Here is a 15,002-nt window from a genome sequence, read left to right as displayed (position 1 = left end):
GAATTTTAGTGCCAAATGTATCTTAATCTTCAGTTTCATCTAGTGCTCTTAAAGAGGCATTACTTTACAATCTTGGCTGAGTAACTTACAAAAGGAAGGCTATTCAGATCTTTAGAAGTATGAGAGGAAACAAATGTATTCACATTCCTGGACAATCCCGCTGGTACAGTGAAATTTATGGTTGATAGTCTTTATAACAAAGTTTTATTTAAGTATGTAAAAAATACACCCAAGCCATGAGAAACCACAGCTTTGACAACTGTACTCACACCAACTGAATATATGCTAAGCTGCGCACTCATACTTCGGTTGCACAAAGCAGCTAGTCGGTTTGCAAAATCTCCTCCTCATTGGCCAGCTTGCCATCAATCCTTTCAGCTTGTGGTGGGAGCAGCAGTCTTCTGACAGAGGCGGGCTAGCAATCCTGCCATTTGTAGGAGCGAATTTACCCCTTCTACTATCTTCATGTGTGTATAACCGATTTCCTAATCAGAGAGGGAAAAAAAATTCAAATGAGCTCCCTACTTTTCCTGCTGTAGAGAAAAAATACATCAATATAAATTCATGAAGTCATGACTGCTATATTTTCATATTGCAGCTATGCACTTGCAAACCGAGATATGGAAGAAACCACATAGAGGAAATACCTGAATCAAACAAGGGCACCCACCCCTGAGTAAAGCAATTACAGTGTTACACCTTGTCCCAAAACTGTCCTTGGAATTTCTACCACCATTTGATGGGAGATACTAGAGAGAAAAAGGATGGATTTAAAAATCCTGATATGTCAGTATATCAGGGATATATCATCTCTGGACCAGGAGGCCCTCCTGATGTCACTCAAGCACTAGTCACCTCACGGTTGGATTACTGCAATGCCTCTACATGGGGCTGTCCTTGAAGATCACTTGGAAGCTCCAGCTGGTCCAGAATGCAGGGGCAGGGACAGTGTTGGGCATGCCTCAGAATAGTCATGGGACATTACCGATTATCACCTCTAAAGTACAGCACCAGGTTATTTGAGGAACTGCCTATCTCCCATGGTCTCTGCCCACCCAGTAAGATTTATTTTTTATTTATTATTCGATTTGTATGACCGACCATCTCATCTAAGCGACTCTGGGCGGCTCACAACAGGTAAAACCAATCCAATAAAAACAAGTTAAAAACCAATACACAACCATACAAAAACCATCCATAATAAATTTAAAACAGAAAATCATGATCCGCAGCAGAAATCATTCTACATCAGCTCCACATGGCCACTGTTAAGAGCTCCCCACCATTGCCAGACCCCCAGGCATTGTGGCAGAGCCATGTCTTCAGGGTCTTCCTAAAGGCCTGGAGGGTCGGGGCCAATCTAAAGTCCAGGGGAGGGAGGGGATGATGTTCCACTGGGCAGGTGCCACGGCAGAAAAGGCCCTCTTCCTGGGTCCTGACAGATGACACTCTTTCATAGATGGGACCTGTAACATGCCTCTCCTGCCAGTCCAGGCAGATCAGGCAGAGTTGGTGCACATGAAGTTCCCTCAATCAATAATGCCACCTAGTGAGAGGTGTGCCTTCTCTGTTGTGGTTCCTGCCATCTGGAATGAGATCTCCCAGAGATCTGTTTAGCTCCCACCTCCCACTCCTGCAAGTCTTTAAAAAAGTGGCTGTTCTCCCAGGACTTGAGGTAGAGCGTTTCTGGACCCCCGGGTGATTGGTTGTTGTGTACTTTGCCCGGACACTTAGGCTCTTTCAATTGTTTTTTATTGTTTTCCTATTTTAATTGTAAGGCACCCAGAGGTATTCTAGAGTCAGGTAGCTCCTTAATCTACTAAATAAACAAAATAAATATCTAATGGATACACATATAGTATGTGGCATGGGGCAGGGGAAGTGATGCAGCTTCCTGAAAATCTGAGCATTCCTTTATTTCTAAAAGTTGCCAATCATTCTGCTCCTAAATGATTCCATGGATGAAGAAATCACTTCAAGTGGAGCAAGAGACGTTTTGTGCAATTTTATTTTGGGATGCAGTGGAATTTATTAGTACCTTTTCCACCTATTTAAGGAAAAAGTTTATACAGAATTGTAAAGGGATCTATATAAATATGCAGATGTAAAATTCCTTCTTCAGGCACTTGGCTGGCACAACCAACCCTGCTGCTTACACCGGCAACTCCCACAAAATCTAACCTTAATAAATTCCAACTTCAGATACTCAGCCATTGGGAATGTTTTACACACTCGGAAAATATTGCTGATGATGTCTTCAGGTGAATAACCAAGCTTCCACAAATGAGCAAGAATCTGGACAAAGAACAAAATTATTATTTGATTTCTAACAGCTTTAAAGATGTATATCCAATTTCTCAAACACAATTTTTAAGACAACTCAAACACAATTGAAAAGCAATCTATCACAGTAAAAGCATAGAGACAATAGTGGACTTCAAAAAAGAGACCATAGAGGAAGACTCATGACTTTTCCTGTGAACCCAGCCAATTGTGGCCTATACCACATACAGTATAATTAAAGCCATGGCATAGGGTGATGTGTAAATCAACCCACTAGCTCTTAAAAAGGTTGGGAGAAAGAGATCCTTTTACAGACTTGGTTCCTGTCCTTTGTTCAGACCAGAAAGCAAAAGAGATGCATTTCTCTCGTGCCCACCTTATAAGCTTCATCAATATTTGCGTTGATACAATGGCCAATCATCTCCTTCACCAGCAAAGGGTGGGGCTCATCACACACCTATGGCAAAAAACAGAAGCATCATGACAGCCCAAAGGCCCCAATGCTACGAAAACAGATAGTATTGACTGAAAACAGTTATGGTCCACCTCCACAAAGCAAGATCAATCTATTTACAGTAGAGAAGCTCTTAAGCTGCACAGGTTCTTCAAGGCCTGGAAGACACAGGAAAAACCAGATCACCAAGCTAGAACTGGTTCAATATAATTTCATATGAACTGGACCTCAGTAAAACACAGCCCAAGATCTTGAACACATAATCTTCAGCCTCTTGTTTCAAGGGAGGGCAAAATTTTTAAAAAACATATAAAACAGATCCATTTCCCCCCCCCCCCGGAAGAAAGTCACAGTATAAGATCAAAAGACTGCTCTGTCCACTTTATTTTGCTAGTTGAAATGCTGTATTTTAAAGTCTCCAAGAAAAAGGCTAAAGGCATTGCTTGCCCTTCTGAAAGAAACTGTTTCAGAAACTATGATATAGCAGGAGAAAAGGCACTTTCACCAGCAAATAGAATTTGACATCCAAATTCACGGTCTACACCTAAAGTATAAGTTTTTCCACAAAACTGACTATTTACTTGCATTAACAGTGACCAGAGTAGATGGTAGAGTGTTAAGATTTCTGTTTCTGAGAAGGGCTGGGAAAAACTTTAGCAATCCAGCAGGGTAGACAGTATTGAAGAAGATGGACCTAGAGTCTGATTTGGTATAAGGCAACTTCCTATCTGACAGGACCTTAGGAGTGAGCTACAGTAAGAACATCATGCACATGGGCAGGACCAAGGTTTTCTTGGGGGAGGTGTTCTTTACATCAGTTTTTGGAGGGGCTTTAAAAAAAACAGCAAACAAGAAGGGCCTAATGAAAAAGAAGAGTCATGTTACTTTTAAAAACAAGACAAAAAAATACATTTTAGTAGGTCATTTTCTTCACATGTACCCTCTGCACACACACAGACACACAGACACACACACCCCTAGCACTTTGCTGAAACTCTTCCTTCCCTACAATTCTGAAAAATCACAGAGCCCACTGACTCCCACAGGCAAAAGGAAAACTTCCAATAGAAGAGAATATATGCAGCTCAGGGCTGAACTGTGGGTTCCTTGGTGCTCTCTGAGCTTGGTTGTTTGCTTGCAGACGTTTCAATACCCAACTAGGTAACCTCATCAGTGCTGATCATTATCAGTGCAGTTTTAAAGAAAAACTTTAATTAACCTTGAATACATTCTCGCTATTGATGAAACCAAATCCAGAATGGGTAGATTGCAAGTTGTTCAGTGCCTGTTAAAAGAAAGAAATCATTACTATCAATATAAAAAAAAAGATGGTCCTTACAGTTTTTAAGAACTACACAGGATCTTGGGTAGGAAAGAAAGATACCACAGTATGGATGTAGTTAAAATGGTATGACCTTCATACAAAGAGAAGGTAGGAGCATGGTTTGCAAGTTAAAAATACTTTTAAAATCTCAAGAAGGGGAGGGAAACTCTCCCAATGAGAACTGAGCATCATCAGTGGGCATAAACCAATAGCTGGTATACTGGAGAGAAATCAGGAAATGGAATATTGCAGAAGTGCAAATAGCAATCTACCAGCTTCCTCTCATTAGCCTAAATATGAAGCCACTTAACATTTTATAGAAAAGACCATCACCTGAATGGTTATAACTCAGCATATTGAAAGAACATTTTAATGACATTACAAATCAAACAAGAGAGCCTATCCGTTGCAATCATCAGTATGGTAGACAACCACCTCCCACCTTGGTTCTATCTGAAAAGATCAACCTATTTGAACCCCCACTGAAGTATCAAATTTGGAACATTTCCATGAATAAGTTGTAGTATGTACCCAAGTATATGTTAGATAATGTGTCAACCATTTTCTCGAAGGAGGGCTGCCATGGTCAAGCTTCATGGCACAAACTTGTGTTACTTCCCTCAAAGATTGCAAGCCAACCCATGAAATTGTACTGTATTCACAAAAGAGACTGGGATTGCTAACAGCAAAAACTGCCACAGCCAGGAAGACCTGACCTCTATAATGCAAGTTAATCCAACCATTAATAACTGGACAATAATATTGGCAGAGAGAGAGCTTACATTTTCAAATCAATAACTTTCTTGTAAAGCCTTTGTTGTTGTTTTGGCAACGTCAATATCTCCTCTGCACTATCTGTCACCAGCAGAGTCCTTAAGCCTTTGCTGTCCATCTGCTTCTCCAGGGTTCAGTTTCACCCAGCAAGAACAGGGGAAGGTACCATATTGCAAAGCTATTTAATTTTAGTAACAGCAGACCCTTTTCTCAACTCTGGGTGCTGACAGAAGCAAAAGAGAAGCTACAGAAGATACCACCCACCTGCCTCATGTCTCCTTGAGCTGTGAAGATAATGGCTTCCAGACCATCATCTGTATATTGCACGTTCTCTTTGTCAATGATTTTCATGAGCCTCATAAGAATCTGAGCATCTGTTAGCTTGGTGTATCGCAGTACTGCACAGCGAGACTGGATGGGTTCTAGAGGGCAGTGAATTTAGAGGTGAAATTGCAATTGTTTTAGGAACACTGGAACCGATCATATCCGGCATCAACCATTTGTCCATTTATGTTAAAAATGTCTACACTGACCAGTAGCAGCTCTTCAAGGATTTGAGATAGGAATCTCACCTAACCCTGCTGAGAGATGCCAGGAACTGAACCTACCATTTTGATTCAATTGTGGGGAGTTGGTCTCTTCTCCAATTGCAATTTGGCCTATATACTTTGCTTTGCCTAAAAGGCACTTGGTTTTAGTACCAGTGTCTGTATGTACTATGGCAGAATGGCCACTATCCTTTCTGGATTTGAGTTCCAAGCTGCAATCAAGCACAGGGTATTCTGAGGCCTACCCTCTCATACTAAGCCAAGACCGCAGCTCATTAAGAATTGCTCCTGCCTCTTAGAGGAAGCTACCCGTTTATGTCAGAGTCCCCTCCTATGTCATTCCTTAAAGGTATTCAAAACCAGTATTACTTTTATGTCTATACTGCTCGTCCTATGAAGGGAATCCATAGCAGTGCATAAATAAATAAGCCATTAAGACCTGGCTGTTCCACAGGCATTAAGGGCCAGGTGGGTGGGCGTCTCCTGGTGATTCTTTTGTTATGTGCTTGGTTGCCATTTTGTATTTTGTATTTATATATTGTATTTATGGGGGATTTTTTCTTTGATTTATTGTTTGTTTTTACGCTGTATGCTGCCCAGAGTCATGCTGATTGAGTTGGGCAGCCTTATAAATCCTATAGAAATAAATAAATAATCAACAGAGCAACCTATAACAACACACAATAAAACAATAACAATACAGCCCTTTGCTGTATCATTTAAAGCAAAATTCATTAAAAAGCAATTGTCCTGGCAAAGACGTTGCCTAACAAATGCCCAAATAAATAAGCATGTCTTGAGCAATTATTTAAATGCAGACAGCATGGGGAAAAGTCACATCTCCCCCTTTGGTTTCATACTTGGGATGCTACCACTAAGAAGGCCCTACATCAAACCACAAGCCAGAACCAGAGGTAGGGCCACAAGAAGGACCTCCCAGCTGATCCTAATGCTTGGATAGGACTGGACTCAATTATCTTGGGAAGTATTTTTAAAGTACTTTGATATTAAAAATAAACAAACTGCCACCCACTAAAACCACATACAGTATAATGGGACCAAGATCCAGTACCTGCATAAGGATGCAGAAAATAGCATTAATGAAGTTCTCGTACACGAAATGTTTACAACATGCAATTCCACACTGCTTGAATTAATCAGGCTTCAGACCTCTCCAAGCATGCGTGTTTGTAGCACAGCTATCTATTTACTCTGGTTCAGAGATTCTGGGATTCATAGATCCGCTTTTTGACTCTAGTCCAGTTTCATGTTATTAGTGCTTAGGCCGTATGGGTTGATCTCACATCACTGTGGCAGTCTCTGTAATACACTGACTGTATTTGAAGGGGATCACATGGGAAGGCCTCCTGCCAATGTACTGTACATGTTGCAGGTGGCTATCACAGAGGCTTCTCACATGATCCTCTCAGCGATGTGCCAAATAAATACAAACAATGCCACTATGGGTGAGTGAGAACAGATCCAATTACACAAAGCATTTAGACAGTGCTTTCAAAATGTTCAAGACCGTTCTACAACTGTAACTTTACAGCAGCTTTTCAAGCTAGGTTATTATTAGGATGTCTGCATATATGAGTTAGGGCCACGAATAAGTTAGGGCCTTTGAGCAGGTCCACTGCAGAGATGTGTTCCAGATGTTCCACCTCAGTTACTCTCAGGTACTCTTTTACATCAGCCCAAAGGACTGTGCCTTAAAAGGATTCTCTTCAAACTGACAAAGCAAAAGGACATTTAATGCCCTCAGGCTTCTAGTTTTAATCTGATGCTTGAATTGTGATCACAAAAACATTTATTTCTGGTCTAGGAACAACAGAGAGAGACCCGCTGCTCCTTTCCATGTGGCCCATAGTTCTTACCTATGATTTTGTCAGAAGCGTTGCAAGCCAGAGCAAAACGAGTTGTTTTAGAATAAATTTCCATGGTGCGTCTCAAGGCTTGCTGGGCTCCATCTGTCATGCTGGTGGAAGAACAGTACAAAAGGCAAAATAAATGTATGCCTTGTCTAGGTTACGTTTTTCACTATTATAAATTATTTAATTCAGCTTGATCTAGGGGAACTTCTGAAACAGATTCCTTTTTCTTATTTATGCTGCATAACACACAGGCAATTATTGCCATACTGCATAGGCTGTAGTTACAGGTAGACCTCGCTTACCGACTGCCTCATTCAGCAACCATTCAAAGTTATGACGGTGCTGAAAAAATAACTTTACGACCAATGCCTGCATTTACAACCTTTGCAGCGTCCCTCAGTCATGTGATCACATTGTCCTGTGCCTGACCTGTTTTCTTTCCCCCTCCCCTTGCAGAGTAGAGATTAGAGGGCAAGAGATCACAAGACAGCAGGCAGGCACACAATGGGGAAGACACATTGAAAGGAATGCAGTAGTTCTCGGGGCCAGGAGTCGCAAGTGTGCTAAAGACAGCCCGGTGTATTCCCCATTGTGTGCCTGCTTACTCTCTTGTAATCCCTTCCTCTCTAATGAATGTAAATACAAACATTAATTCCCTTCTTGCTAATTATCCCAGTCCTGGGGCGAGCATTCCAAATGGCAGGGGAGTGGAGAATAGGAAAGCACAGTTGCAATCACATGATTTCCCACTTAGCGACCACTTTGCTTAATGAAAGAGCTGCCGTCCCAATTGTGGTCACTAAATGAGGACTACCTGTATGCATTCTTCTGGAATGCGCCTTGTGCTTTAGATGAGCTGTGCCATGGAAAGTCAGAACCACTCTAGCACACATGAAGAAAGAGTGCGAGCTAAGCAAAACGGTGGGAATGGCTTGATTAAAAGAGATAACTATTCCTTTCCCCCTCACTACAGGAATACAGGACCTTTGGACCACATGTGGCCTCCTCAGCTTTCCATTTGTCTGCCGAAGTCCTCCCAAATTTCACCAACAAAATGGCTGCTTTTTGAAAACGCATTTCTTCTAAATTAATTTTAAACTGGTCATATATTGTACCAGTGGATATGCCTCCTGTGGTTCTTGAAGTATGGTGCCCAGGCTTTAAAAGTTTGCCAGTTCCTGCACAACTGGAAGGGGTGGGGGCTAACTCTTCTTTTGCTGGACTACCAGCTGCCCAGCCTTGTGTTTCAGTAGGAAGTGAGCTGGCACAGGGTGATCCCATCACCAAGCTGACAAAGGACACAACTAAGAAGAGCCCTTTCAAGTATTTAAGTACTGTGAAATTGGTACTCTTGAAGTTCATGAGTAATTATACAATATAGATGATCGTTGGGGTCAGGAAAAACCCACACACCTGTCTGCTTCATCCAAGATAATTATTTTATGCCGGCCTTTTGGAAGTGTGACTTTCTGCTGTGCAAACATCTTGATTTTGTTCCTGACGACATCAATGCCTCTGAAAGCAAAACACTCAGTTACTACTTAATTGTTACTCACTGATATTAAACCTTGAGAGGGGGCAGCATGATCTTTGCAAGCTATTCTGGGAGGCTTTGTCAGTTGAAGAATGGGGTAAAATTGTTTAATGCAAAATAACCCAGCAATCCCTGTAACCTTTGACTCACCTGTCATTTGATGCATTCAGCTCCAAAACAGCATCTTTCAACGCAGAGCCCAGAAGTGCACGAGCCAGACAAAGAATGCTGGTGGTTTTGCCAGTTCCTGGTGGGCCCTTAAAAAGTAAGTAAGTAAGTAAGTAAGTAAGTAAGTAAGTAAGTAAGTAAATAAATAAAAAGGATTCCAAGAAGTTTAGTCATCCCACTGCTAGGAACAACCTTGAATTTAGAAATTGTGATGTTTTTCTTGAAACATATCACCCTTAAAGGTTTAAGTCCAGAGAAACTTGCAGACTTAAAATATTATCAATGATAATTAATTACACTAGTTACTGGCCCAATAAAATATGGTAAATGCTAATACTTACTGTATTTTATTAATGGCTACTTAAGGAATTGTCTCTCCCCAATTGATCCTACTCGTCCTACCCAATCTGGCAGGAAGGGCATGCTCTGGGTACAGTCGACTAGAGAGTGTCAGCTGGCAGGGCCCGGAAGAGCCTTTTCTGCTGGGGCACCTGCTCTTTGGAACATCATTCCCCCCGAGATTAGATTAGCCCCGTCCCTGTTGGCCCTTCCTCAGCTCTTGAAAACTTGGCTTTGTGCCTGAGCCTGGGGCCCTGGGCATGGGTTAGAGATTGTCTCCTCGTTGTGTGGATGACAGGTTAGGTTATGCCCGGCTGCTATGTGTTTCTATTTTTATTGGTTTGCATATTGTGTATTTTGTGTTTTTATTTATTATAAGATGCCTAGAGTCACATTAAAGTGAGATGGGCAGCTATATAAATCGAATGAACAAATAATAGGATTTTCATCATTACCTTCTTTTACCTACCAGTAACTTAATTTTTAAGATCACACTTAGCTTGGAAACAAATTATTCTATCAATACTCACAGCAATAATAATATTTGGAACATTTCCTTCCCTTGCAAACACCTAGGGAGAGAGGAAAAAGGATGACAGTTGTGAGAAAAGTAACTTTCTGAACTTGGAAGTTACATACTGCAAATTTTGGAGAGTTAAGATCATATGGCCGTGTCGCTGTTTCAAAATCTCTTACAGCCATCTTCTCTGTCAGTACTTTTTGTCTTCCTTAACGGTCTTTCATACCTATCTTGTAAATAAGTCCTCCAGTTCTTTTCCTTTAAAGTAAGGTTTTTGACAGCTGGTAATATAAGGAAAGAATCCTCTTCCTCTTCTCTGTTTACATTCTGTGCTAGCCCAGAGGAATCATCTTCAATCTGCACTGAGCATAGATAATGAACAAGGAATTCCATGCATTCATGCCATATACTGTCACTTATGGTGATCACTGCCAACAGTTATGGTGATCAGACAAGTGCTTAAATACAGGATTGTATCCATCTAGCACCTTTCTTACCAGCATCCCCCATGTCTTTGTGCCCACTTGCCTTATCTCATGGTGAACAAAAAAACACAAAAGAGAGTATCAGCAAATGATGCAACCTCTATGATTAAGTGCCATGAACAAAAGTGATTTAGGGCCTTTATAAGAGAAACGCTTCCTAAACTGGGTCTAGAAACAATGTCTGAAGGGAGCCACAATGTAGAGCACTAGAGCATTAGCTGTAGTCATGGGCAACCAAGAATTCCATGCAGCTATTTGGGCAGAGTACTTCTCTTCTAAAGCCAACAGAGAAATGCAGCTCTCCATCTTTTCTGTGCCAGCTCCTTGCAGGAAAATAACAAGACCTACTTAGACTCCATTTCTGAATACATCTTATAATTTTACAGCCACTGAAAGCAGCATTCTTCTTACGATAAAGCGGTTTCCATACCTCCAGTCTGCTAACAGTATCTTCATTGCCAACGATTTCCGACATCTTCATTGGCCTGTATTTTTCGACCCTGTTAAACAAGACATGTTAACACTCTCCACTGTACCAACAGCAAAAGAAAGGAAATCCAGTTGAAGGAGGCTGGAAAACTGGGGGAACTGAAGGAGAAAAGGAAGTTTCTTAATCACTATGGGTGGGGGGAAGCAGGAAAAAGAGAAATCAACGTAGTATGTACTAAGGTAGTTTTCTCCAATTTAGCTTCCTCTAGTTGTATTCAACAACATATTGCCTGGATTCATACAATAAGCTAAATTGAGGATTAGGACAAAATACAATTGCTGATTTTACATAGCATTGTTGTTTATTCGTTCAGTCGCTTCCGACTCTTCGTGACTTCATGGACCAGCCCACGCCAGAGCTTCCTGTCAGTCAACACCCCCAGCTCCCCCAGGGACGAGTCCGTCACCTCTAGAATATCATCCATCCACCTTGCCCTTGGTCGGCCCCTCTTCCTTTTGCCTTCCACTCTCCCTAGCATCAGCATCTTCTCCAGGGTGTCCTGTCTTCTCATGATGTCGCCAAAGTATTTCAGTTTTGCCTTTAATATCGTTCCCTCAAGTGAGCAGTCTGGCTTTATTTCCTGGAGGATGGACTGGTTTGATCTTCTTGCAGTCCAAGGCACTCTCAGAATTTTCCTCCAACACCACAGTTCAAAAGCATCGATCTTCCTTCTCTCAGCCTTCCTTATGGTCCAGCTCTCACAGCCATATGTTACTACTGGGAAAACCATTGCTTTAACTATGCAGACCTTTGTTGTCAGTGTGATGTCTCTGCTTTTAACTATTTTATCGAGGTTTGTCATTGCACTTCTCCCAAGGATTAAGCGTCTTCTGATTTCCTGACTGCAGTCAGCATCTGCAGTAATCTTTGCACCTAGAAATACAAAATCTTTCACTGCCTCTACGTTTTCTCCCTCTATTTGCCAGTTATCAATCAAGCTGGTTGCCATAACCTTGGTTTTTTTTGAGATTTAGCTGCAAGCCAGCTTTTGCACTTTCTTCTTTCACCTTCATCATAAGGCTCCTCAGTTCCTCTTCACTTTCAGCCATCAAAGTGGTATCATCTGCATATCTGAGATTGTTAATGTTTTTTCCAGCGATTTTAGCCCCAGCCTTGGATTCCTCAAGCCCAGCATGTCGCATGATGTGTTCTGCGTACAAGTTGAATAGGTAGGGTGAGAGGATACAGCCCTGCCGTACTCCTTTCCCAATCTTAAACCAGTCTGTTGTTCCGTGGTCTGTTCTTACTGTTGCTACTTGGTCGTTATACAGATTCTTCAGGAGGCAGACAAGATTACTTGGTATCCCCATACCGCTAAGAACTTGCCACAATTTGTTATGGTCCACACAGTCAAAGGCTTTAGAATAGTCAATAAAACAGAAATAGATGTTTTTCTGAAACTCCCTGGCCTTTTCCATTATGCAGCGGATATTGGCAGTTTGGTCCCTAGTTCTTCTGCCTTTTCTTTTACATAGCATATTATGTCCAAATCATGTCATGGTGATGAACTGGTTCCTTCAACATGGTGACCATGTTGTACAAACTCAGAGATTATTTTCAGACAACACAGGAGCATGCTGGCTGGTCAGAAATTACACACTACCTTGCGATCTAAGATATCTGGAGGGCATCAGGTTGGGGAGGGCCAAATCAAGGGTTGCATCTCTCTTTTGGATCAGAAGGTATGGATAATCAATGCAGTAACTTAGCCTATACACTTTTTAAATGCAGTGTATGTTTGGTTAGACACATATAATTCTGTTTCCAAAATAACTTGGAAGACTCTGCACTTTGGCTCAGAAGAAGGGATTCTTCCCCTGCAAATCCATATCCGGATCCTATGTCCCTCCTGCAAAGCCACACACTGATTTTGTTCACACAACATACGTAAGCAGATCTGTTACAAACCTAGCAGCTGCTTTTGCCCAATATGCAAAGCTTGATTAGTATTAACCTGGGTCAGGTTTTTCTGTGACTTAGCATACCGGCAACTTTGAGTCGCTGGGAGTCAGCCAGCATCACATTTAGTATGTTATTCCTCAGAAATTAACCTGCTTGGTAGTTGATGGTTCCATGGCAGCACCAAACCCACCCTGGTGAATCTTGAAAAAACTAAACAGACTGTCTTGGACTTTAATGGGAGATCACCTGGGAACCACAGGGATGAAGGGAAACCTGGGAAGTCAACCAACATCCCAGAAGAAATCAATGGCAAATGATTTTCACACTGTCGCTGAGAAAACCCTAAAGCTGCTTCTATGTAGTCAGCTGGAGCCAAGTTCAACTTGGGTGAAAAGGGGTACAGTATGCAGGTTAGATGAGTTGTGTGAATGCTGCCATCCTGACCGCAGGTTCCTTTCTGATATATATATTATGTGCCATCCAGTCAGGACTGACTCTGCGACCACATTGAAAGATTTTACCCACGATAGGCCATCCCTAACCTGGTCTTTCAGGTCTTCCAATATGACTTTCTGATATCCCTCTGCAAAACCAGTCATATGCCCCCTCAGTAATCTATCTCCATCATAATACTCATTATATTTTTATCCCACCTTTTTAACAGTAACTTCAAGGTGGCAAACATACCTAATACTCCTTCCACTTCTTACTTTTCCCCCCAACAACAACCCTGTGAGGTGGGTTGGGCTGAAAGAGTGAGTGGCCCAGAGTTACCCAGCTGGCTTCCATGCCTGAGGGAGGCCTAGAACTCAGTCTCCTGGCCCAGCACCTTAACCACTACACCAAACTGGCTCTCATTTCAATCCAAAAAGCTAGAAATGCCATGCAAACCCCGGTCGACCACTAGAGGGCAGGAAAAACGCTTAAAAAATCCCCTCACACTCTGCTGCCACGTTATGGCTCTTCAGAGTTTTGCAGCCCAGGTCTGTTAAGCGGCCCCGCAGCAATACCTTGCCACCCACTTTCCCAGAGTCACGGTCTTAACGCTCCACGCAAGGAACACCGGCTTCCTATTCTCCAAGCTACGCCATCAACCGATCCTCACCGATCTGTCCGGACCCCACTCCCACGGTTTCGCAGCCCTCAACGGCACCCTTTGGTGGGCGTGCCCTTCCCCCATCCCGGCTCGGTTCCTCACCAGGGCAGTTCATAATGACCGCTCCCGGCAGGAGAAGCAGAAGTAGATGCGACATCAGCAGCGCTCCCGCCTTGTTTCCCTCCTTCAGGCGACTTCTCCGACCCGGGCGCCGCCATTAGCGCTTCCCGCCGAAAGCGCTCCAAGCCCCGCCCCCTCTTTGCGTCAGAGAACGCGCGGGAGGCCATCTTGACTGAGGGCAGAGAAAGTGAATGAGTCATGCGGGTTTCAGAAGTTGACGCTCGCATGATCCTTGCTGTCATTCCTTCTGCCCTTAGTTGGGTGGAGTTTGTCCTTACTTCGCTGTCCGTCCGGGTCGTCTGGTACCCGTCAGGGGAGTTGGGTTGGAAGTCCTAGTCTGTATGTTTATTACGGAAGCTATGATTCAGCCCAACTGGAGGGCTCTAATTTGTGTTAGACTGAGACAAAGGAAATAGTTTCTTATTTTGTACGTCTAAGCTTTCACTTGTTGTAGGGCAGGCAGAAATCCAGCCGGTGAGGTTTTTTCTGGTCGTCTCATCTTCACGTGAGATCGGGAGGAGCGCCATTTGGCCATGTGCATAGTGCTTGTGCCCAAGTCAACCATGGGACAAAACGTTATGTTTGCTTTGCAGAAAACCCCAACTGTGTTATATTCAGGTGTGGCAATGGCCGTGTGTATCCCAATAGCAGAGATAAATAATAATAATTTTTAAAATTCACCATGCTGCAACATACCACAGCACCAGCAGGGCTTACAAAGAGCTGTAAACATAAAAACATAAAAATCACCTTAAGGAAAGGAGACTATGCAAAGCACAGTTCTTGCAGGATAAAACTTTTTTTTTGGTACTGAAATATTTTTAGATAGAGATGGATGGATGGATGGATCTTCACATAACGTGCCCAACATATAATAATTTGAGTCTGGTCATTTGTGCCTCAAGTGTGCCACTCTGATTTGATTTGTCCTCTGAACCATCTGTTTACTTGGCTATCTATTGTATTCTCAGGAGTCGTCTTCAACACTAAAGTGTCAATATTCCTTCTCTCCTGCTTTTTCAATGTTCAGGTTTTGCTTTCAATGGAGCAGTGTTTCTCAACCGTGGTAATTTTAAGATGTGTGGACTTCA

General features: G+C 42.5%; 1 protein-coding gene across 2 annotated transcripts; it reads right to left on the bottom strand.

The window, feature by feature from the left end:
• Nucleotides 1-187: 187 nt before the first annotated feature.
• Nucleotides 188-14,035, bottom strand: RFC2 (replication factor C subunit 2). 2 transcript variants are annotated; one of them, XM_063297626.1, is made up of 11 exons: nucleotides 13,894-14,035; nucleotides 10,734-10,803; nucleotides 9,829-9,870; nucleotides 8,942-9,048; nucleotides 8,671-8,772; nucleotides 7,261-7,361; nucleotides 5,100-5,257; nucleotides 3,957-4,022; nucleotides 2,660-2,740; nucleotides 2,182-2,295; nucleotides 188-485 (listed from the first exon to the last, which is right to left on the bottom strand). In XM_063297626.1, exons 1-11 carry the CDS (start codon nucleotides 14,007-14,009, stop codon nucleotides 375-377), a joined length of 1,068 nt encoding a protein of 355 aa, XP_063153696.1. In that variant the 5' UTR covers nucleotides 14,010-14,035; the 3' UTR covers nucleotides 188-374. The 2 variants fall into 2 exon arrangements, with proteins under 2 accessions (XP_063153696.1, XP_063153703.1); XM_063297633.1 differs by lacking the exon at nucleotides 8,671-8,772.
• Between the last annotated feature and the right edge of the window lie 967 nt (nucleotides 14,036-15,002).

The sequence above is a fragment of the Candoia aspera genome, chromosome 1 (genome assembly GCF_035149785.1).
Source record: "Candoia aspera isolate rCanAsp1 chromosome 1, rCanAsp1.hap2, whole genome shotgun sequence".
Lineage (NCBI taxonomy): Eukaryota > Metazoa > Chordata > Lepidosauria > Squamata > Boidae > Candoia > Candoia aspera.
The sequence above is the reverse complement of the archived record's forward strand: the minus strand, read 5'-3'. Positions and strand labels throughout refer to the sequence as shown.

Coding starts and splice junctions, on each gene's coding strand:
- RFC2 (XM_063297626.1), bottom strand. CDS start 14,009: ATGGCGGCGCCCGGGTCGGAGAAGTCGCCTGAAGGAGGGAAACAAGGC. Junction 4,023..5,099: donor CTCAAGGAGACATGAGGCAG/GTGGGTGGTATC, acceptor TTCTTTTAACAG/GCACTGAACAACTTGCAATC. Junction 2,741..3,956: donor ATAGCGAGAATGTATTCAAG/GTTAATTAAAGT, acceptor TTTTTGCCATAG/GTGTGTGATGAGCCCCACCC.